At 38.8% G+C, this 8,223-nt stretch overlaps 1 protein-coding gene across 1 annotated transcript; it reads right to left on the bottom strand.

Moving 5' to 3' along the window:
* Positions 1-4,838: 4,838 nt before the first annotated feature.
* Positions 4,839-6,598, bottom strand: LOC310985508 (uncharacterized protein). Its single transcript, XM_083971120.1, has 6 exons — positions 6,440-6,598; positions 6,168-6,313; positions 5,969-6,039; positions 5,615-5,704; positions 5,219-5,317; positions 4,839-5,110 (listed from the first exon to the last, which is right to left on the bottom strand). Exons 1-6 carry the CDS (start codon positions 6,545-6,547, stop codon positions 4,926-4,928), a joined length of 699 nt encoding a protein of 232 aa, XP_083827246.1. The 5' UTR covers positions 6,548-6,598; the 3' UTR covers positions 4,839-4,925.
* Between the last annotated feature and the right edge of the window lie 1,625 nt (positions 6,599-8,223).

Below are 8,223 nucleotides of genomic sequence, written 5' to 3'. Positions count from 1 at the left end.
ACCAGAACTTTGTCCTTTTTAATGAACCTGTTTTTAACTCATTTTTATCCTTGTACTATGTGTCTTTTGTTTTTAACCTTTGCTGCGAGTCCTTGTACTTATGTGTGGTTGTAGGAATGTGTGTTATTATTGTGTTGGGTGTGTGTGTCTGTGGTGTGTATGTGTGGATCGTTTTCCCTGTTAAAAGGGTTTTCCATGTTCCATGTTTTTCCTCAGTGGATGTGAGGGTCTAAGGACAGAGGATGTTGTTATGATGGGATGTAAAGCCCTTTGAGACAAACTGCTGGTAAAAACGGGCTATATTAATAAAACTGCCTTGCCTTGCCTAACAGAATAATAAAGTACTTTTGAATTGAATTGAATCAAACGGTTTCAAACTGAACGTTGTTGTCACATCAGAATGAACAACAGTCTGATCACAGGGTTAGTTAAAGGTTATTACACAACAACGTAGAAACAATAAAAACACAACGATCAGATCATGAAGCTGTAGAAATAATATTTATTGTTCACAATAGGAAAATGCATTTTGCAAAACAAAACAAAACAAAAATCCTGTTTAGTAGAAAATAAAAATATAAACAATAACCGCATCACAACTACAGAAGCATCAGACAGCATCGACTGTATAATTATACATCTCCAGCGTCATGGCAACGTGACTAAACTCTGGTTGTTTCTGTCCACAGTGAAACTACAACAACCAGAATGCAATGTGGTGTGTGTCATATTCAGAAATGTCATATGTCATATTCAGAAAAGTACATTTTCTATGAAAACCCCCTTTGCTTTGATGTTTTTCATAAAGAAATATAAAACCTTGTTGTATAATGAACATCATGTTCTCTGTGTTTTCCTTGTTTACTGTTCCCTGTTTACTATTTGTATTCATGTCAACTCCTTTTACAGTAAATGAAGCTGTTGAGAAGAAAGTAAAATGGGTTCAGACACTGAGCCTTTGGTTCAGTACAAAGCAAAAAATAAACTTCTTCTTCCTCCAGATATCCAGAATCTGTTTAAAATGTTCTAACCTGAGAAGACCACTGTTATTATTGGAGAAAACAAAGACTCAAACTACTGTAAAAAAAAAAAATCCCTGTCTTTCTGTTAGAGCGGTGAACATCTGGAATAACTGTCCTGAAAATATTAAATTCTGCTGTACTCTAGTCGGCTTTACAAGACTTTATAAGAACAACATCATTTCTCGTTACAGTAGGAAAATTAAGTTCAATGATTTTCTACTATTTTGAGTTATGCGCTGTGTACTATTCTTTATTTTGTTGTGATCAGAAATTTAAGTTTACTGATTAATTTCAAATGTCTGTGATCTGATCCTTTTGTATTAATGCGTATATAAATATATTTATTTTATTTTATTTTTTCAAGGTCAAAGGGGGTCGGGGTATATAAGCTTTGGCTTCAACCTACACCCTTTCGGTTATATAAGCTTGATATACCGAAATAAATACATTCATTCACATTACAGTTTAGCGTTTTATCAGCTGATAAAACCTGTGATGTGTTGAAACGTTTCAGTCCAGTAGATGTTGTTGTTGTAGATGTTGTTGTTGTTGTTGTTGTTGTTGTTGTTGTTGTTGTTGTAGATGTTGATGTTGTTGTAGATGTTGCAGATGTAGATGTTGTTGTTGTAGATGTTGTAGTTCCAGCTCCAGACCAGCAGGTGGCAGCACCGCCTCAGTCATAAACCTGATGGTTCGAACAACCAGGACTGAACCGGTTTATACTGGTTTCAGATCAGTTTAGAGTTGCTGTGTTTATGTTCAGACTCCTGAACTTCACAGTTTTTTTTTCTATTTGCTAAAACACAAAGTTGCAAACTAGTCTGGTTTTATCAAAGTACACAATTCACAAACCCACACACACAACAGCCAGACAACAAATAACATCCAGACTGTAAAACACCTCATTCATCCTACAGCATGAAGCAACATGAAGCAGCATGAAGCAACATCTCTGCAACTACAACTACATTTATCATTAAACTCTAACTTTAGCACCAAACAGCTCAGACTTCATTCATGTTGTTTAATTAACTAAACACTGTTGGGTAACACTTTATAATGAGTACACACTATTAAGCATTAGTTAAGCATGAATAAATATTGAATTCATAATTTGTAACACATGAATACTCATTAGTATGTAGTTAGTAAACATAGTTATAAATGTTTTACTCATCATTGGTAAGCACAGTAGTTATGGATTAGTAAACACTGAATTCATCATTTATAAAGCATCTTTCTGACGTAAATACTCATTAGTATGTGGTTTACAATCACAGTTGTAAATGTTTTACTCTTCATTAATAAGCTCATCTATATAAATGATGGATTCAGCATTCCCAAGCCGCTCTTACACGTCCAGTATGAATGGTTAGTGAGTGTTAGTAAATGTTTTATAAAAACTCACAAATTCCATTTCCATTGGATGACTTATAAACAGTTATTAATGCAGGAATTCATGAATTCAGGCAGTTACAAAGCACTTACTACTTGTTAATTAAGTATTTAGTGTGAGCTCATCTAAAGTGGGCACTATCTATGCCTTATAGAGCATTTACAAATGAGATATAAAGGCTGGCAATGTCTCAAGACTCACAAGGAGAGACACAACACGATATGGTTCATATTGCATTGTATTTATTGCAACTTGGGAATATTATAAGGGTCTGGTAAAAACGAAACTTATCAACCAGCGTTTACCATTTGTATTTATAAACGCGTCTGTGGCGGCCGCGGCTCTCTCCCTGCTCTCTCCCTGCTCTCTCCCTGCTCTCTCCCTGCTCTCTCGCGCTGGCGCACACACGGGCAGATGGACAGGTCGTGTTGTGACGGTAACATGCTAATGCTAGCTAATGTGTTCAAATTGCTATCCGCCCCCCATGGGGGGGGTTCCTAGTAGTGAAATGGCACCCGGGTACCGCCCAAGCTGAGCGAGTACTCTGACATCGGCTTCAGCCCTACAAACAATACGGCATCTACTTTGATATCAGTTCACTCCGAACCATAGACTGTATAAAGCTCCGAACATGCAGCCATGACTCCGAAGCCCCGAAGCAGTCTGTTGCCCCCTGGTTTGGGTTGCACGCGCACCGGCAGTCACTGGACGTGTACGTCGACGAGCCCTCAGCACGTCATCAACGTGACGACGCTGGGAGGCGGCAACACTGCAGCCGGAGATAGATAGATAGATAGGTGATAGATAGATAGATAGATAGAAGATAGATAGATAGATAGATAGATAGATAGATAGATAGATAGATAGATAGATAGATAGAAGATAGATAGATAGATAGATAGATAGATAGATAGATAGATAGATAGATAGATAGATAGATAGATAGATAGATAGATAGATAGATAGATAGATAGATACAGTAGATAGATAGATAGATAGATAGATAGATAGATAGACAGATAGACAGATAGACAGATAGATAGATAGATAGATAGATAGATAGATAGATATCTGCAGCCTGGTGCAGCAGCTAAGATGAATGGAGAGTTGGAGACGGAGAACTCTGCCCAGAATGGACGAGTCCGGCGGACGCGGCCCAGAAGAAGCCGGTGTGGAGATGGATATCGAAGTCGGCGGCCGTCAGCGGCACTAGTGGTGAGTATGTGTTGGTTTTGTTTGCTGCCACACATGATCCATGGATGATAGCTAACATTAGCTTGTCTGCAGCTGAAGGCTTTAGCTCTCGCTCCCTGACGTAGGCTACTACCGCGACATGTAAACACACATTTCAGGACCGCTGACTTGTATCATCAGAGCAGTCTCCTTTCATATTTAATAGAGGGGGGACAATACCTGACAATAATATTCTCATCTGTCAGAATGTGCCTGTTAAGTTTTTTTTAAAGTATATTTTTTTTGGCTTTTTGCTTTTTTTTTATTTGATAGTGATGACAGTAGAGATAGACAGGAAATGGGGAGGCAGAGAGAGGGGGAATGACACGCAGGAAAGGTCTGCCCGACGCGGGATTCAAACCGGGGACGCCTGCGGCGAGGACTGTAGCCTCAACATGGGATGGCCGCTCTACCCACTGCGCCACGCACCGCCCCAATGTGCCTGTTAAGTTAAGTTAAATATCTTTATTTTTTTTATTTTCTTTATTTTTAAACTGTTGATAACTCTACTTTTTATTTTTGTTGTCTAAATTGCAGTCCAAAATCTGGATCAGACCGTGTCCCGGTACAAGAGAATTCTCTGGCCGTTTGGTCTCCTGCTTTCAAGCGTGTTGGGATGGACCGGAACACTGCTCCAAAAGATTTCTTCTCTTTTTTTTTTAAAGAATTATTTGCTGAACTTAAACTTCTGTGATCCACTGTTGGTGTTGGCAAGTTTTTATTCAGCCATGCTTACCCTTGTTTGTTTTACATCAACAGAACAGTTGTACAGTTACAATATGTTGGGAAGTTGCAATAAATACAATGCAATATGAACTATCCCTTTGTGTTGTGTCTCTCCTTGGTCTGTTAAGATAACCAAGACTTTTGTGAGTCTTGAGGCATTGCAGCCGTAATATCTCATTTGTAAATACTCTATAAGGCATAGATAGTGCTCACACTAAATACTTAATTAACAAGTAGTAAGTGCTTTGTTATTACTTTGTGTTATAAATTATGAATTAAATATTTATTCACTTAACTAATGCTTAATAGTGTGTACTCATTATAAAGTGTTACCAACTGCTCCTCATTAGGAACCTTAATAGGCCCATCAACTCCACTGCTACTCCTGCAGGTCAACAATTCTGAATTCCAGATAACAGTAGTCGCATAAATGTTTAATAACGACCCAATTATATTTTCACTTATTTATATGACTTTTATTCCATTGATAAAAAATGAAATGGTATATTTGTTATCAGTAGGTTAGAGTACTGTACAGTTGATTACAGTTACCATGACCAAAGGTCATTCCAAGTTTCCTTAATCCAGTCACAGGCAGCCTGGAAGAAAGAACGAACTGCCTCTTCAACACACTCTGCAAACTTTGCTTTTTTGAATCTTGCCACAACCCGGTCATTTAGTTCTGATTTCTCTTTTTCAGAGGGTCCAGGTTCCGACGGGCAGTTTTCATATACTGTGCAGGGAACAAAAAACATACACAGTTCATCATCACAGTTGACTGGAAGGACAAAGGACATTTTCTAGTCCACAAACAATTATTTTGTTGTTGTCAAAGTCTCACCATGATCTGTGTTGAAGAGCACCACTTTGGACCAGCCCAGACACTTTATCTGTGTCTCGAACTCCGTCATCTCAGCAGCCGTGATCGTCTGTCTTCTGCCTATAAAACAGGTGACACATTTAAGATGAAAGTTTTGTAATGACATTCTGTCTTGAAATGTCTGCAATACACTGCATTCACTTTAACCCACACTACTGCGCGCGCACACCATGTTTAGTATATTTATATTATATATTAAAGGCCTCTTAGGAACATAAACAGTGACAACTCAATTAATTAAGAATATATTCTGACATACGACTTACAGAATAGTAAAACATTAAAGCCTATAAAAAAATGGCATTGTTTCACTTCATCATACAGTTATTCTAAAAAGTATCTTGATCTTGTCCTTACTGAGAAGAAAAAGAGCAGACATGTAGGTATCCCCCTTCATAACAACACAGTCAGGACATCCACTTTGCAGCAGCTGAAGTTGGTCAGATGCTTGAAACAAGAAATGTGTTTATGGAGATGATACATCAAATGTTTGACATTACAGGCACGATATCATAAAGAAATTGACACTTTCATCTACATTTGTTAAAAACACAAAAATCATTAGCCACATCTAATATAAGAATTTAACAAGACTGAATGATTTTAAATCTTAAATGTTTCCTCATTTTAGCATTCTCTGCATTGTTCAAAACATCTAAAGCAACACACAGCTAAACACCAGTGCACTCAGCATATTGAAAAACTTCTCACCATCATCAACATCATATACAACGTTGCTCCCGTGGAATTCTGACTCGGTTCTGTTGTCACAATATCCGTACCTAGTAGGATTTCATAATGATATGTAGCACACAAATGCTTTGGGTCATGATACTGTATCATCAAGGTATGACTCTTTAAAAGTCAGATGCAACTTTTAAAGATTCTCACCAGTGAAAAGACTTCTTACATTTTAATGTGAGCGGTGGATCCATAGATGTTTGGTTTGCCAGTTGAGGTAATATCAAATGCAAGACTTGGCCAAAGAGCATCAAACAGAGTTGGAAAGAAACAGCCACTTGATGACAGAGCTATGAAGTACCATCTCCCAGAGAACTGAAATAACAGAAGAGGGACATTTAGTTTATTCACACCATTTATTTTGACTCTTTGTTTGGTAAGTGTAGCATGAATAAGTTCAATTTATTGCTGCAAAAAGAATAAATGTGGAAATAAACTTACATCCGGCCCTTGGTCCAGTGGCTTGAGGAGATGCTCACAGGTCAGTGGTGCAGCCTGGCTCACTGAGGTGAGACTCAGCACAACAACAGCAACACACAAGACCCTCATGATGACTCTGATGCCTCTGTGTTCCTCACAGCTCGGCTATATCCATATCACTGACCAATTATTTTGGGCCTGATCGACCCACCCTCTGATGGGACGATACGCAGATTATAGGCCAGTAAAACCTACTGTAGTGTTTACTCACCAAACAAACTGTCCTGCAACAGGGGTAAAGGGGCATCTAGAAGCCAATGTCTGTTTCCTGATACAACTTTGAAATACCTGCGTGTGTCTCGAGAAATTACTCAAACAAATATCTCAGAAGTGAACTAAAAGCTCCGAAGATTTCTCTTGATATTCTCAACTGCTCCTCTGGTTTAGGGTTTAGCAAAGCAAGCATCTTTCATCCAATTTACAGTTGTAGACCAACTACATGCTTTGTTGACTGATACTCACCAAACTGCCTTGCAACAGGGGTGAAGGAGAATCTAGTCAATGTGGTGCTGCACCACATTCAAAAAGTCGGTGTCTGAAGTCAGCAATGTAATATCTGAATAAGCCAGCGTGGTTTTAAAAGAGGTGCTGTGAACAGATTACACTGTAACTGAATCCTTTGGCCTCAAATCAAAGGTTTCTGCTCCTGCAAGGCACAGATGGATTAATAGTGTGCAGACAGATACTGTATGCCTTTCATGAGAAAACCGTGTGGTCAGCCAGTAACCATCAGTTTTGTCAACTGAAGTCCTGTGATGCACAGGAACTTGTGCACAACTGCCGGTGAAGTATATTTTTTTGGGGCTTTTCTGCCTTTAATTGACAGGTTAGTTGTGAGAGACAGGAAATGGGGGAAATGACATGCAGCAAAGGGCCACGCGATGTGGGATTCGAGTCGGGGGCTGCCGCTGCTCATGGGGCGCCTGCTCTGTCCACTGAGCTAAACAGCGCCCTGTTGGACTTTTACCTTTCCTGACTGCTGCAGCTTGTGCAACTATGAACATTTCATCACCCTCAGCTTGAGCAGACTGAATGGATTTCTTTTTTTGTTTGTTTGTTTGTTTTTAACTTGCAGTCAATGGTTTTTGGAACCTCAAGCCAGCACCTTAACTGAACTGTGTTTCAGGTCAATTCTCCACCTGTTTTTCTGGAGAATCACCTCTATATAAATAATAGTGCCCGGCCCTATCCCTGATGTCTCCACAATCACTTTTAACACGTTGGTTTTCCTGAAATCCCAGAGTTGAAATCAGCCGAACCTTTAAAGAGGAATTATTCAAGTCCGGTCTTGGCCATGTGCATTTGTTTTGATGTCCAACTTTCATCACTGTGGTGACACAGAAACACAACATTTTGATCTGACAGTGTTTGTTTATTCAACAAGGCACAGTGAGACACAACATGCATGAAAGTTTCAGTGAGACGTGATGATACATCACAACAACAACTTGTAGATTTCTACAAGACACACTGCACTCAGAGAGAGTAAGGGGACAGCTGTCTTTACACTGTAGTCACTCTGCTTTCAGAGTTGTTTCTAACTTTCAAACATTTGTGGTTGAACAAAAGTGACAATAAAAAACGACCAGACAACAGGTCACATTCTTGATAACTGTAAAATTCAGTTCATTTTCATCACGTAGAAACTGTGACAAAGAGACTTCATCAACACCTTTTATAAAAAGAAAAGGATAAACATGTTGATCTTAAAACAGATCAATTTCCATTCATGGTCAATTATGACA

Source organism: Trachurus trachurus (assembly GCF_905171665.1).
Source record: "Trachurus trachurus genome assembly, chromosome: 1".
In the NCBI taxonomy this organism is placed as follows: domain Eukaryota; kingdom Metazoa; phylum Chordata; class Actinopteri; order Carangiformes; family Carangidae; genus Trachurus; species Trachurus trachurus.
The sequence above is the reverse complement of the archived record's forward strand: the minus strand, read 5'-3'. Positions and strand labels throughout refer to the sequence as shown.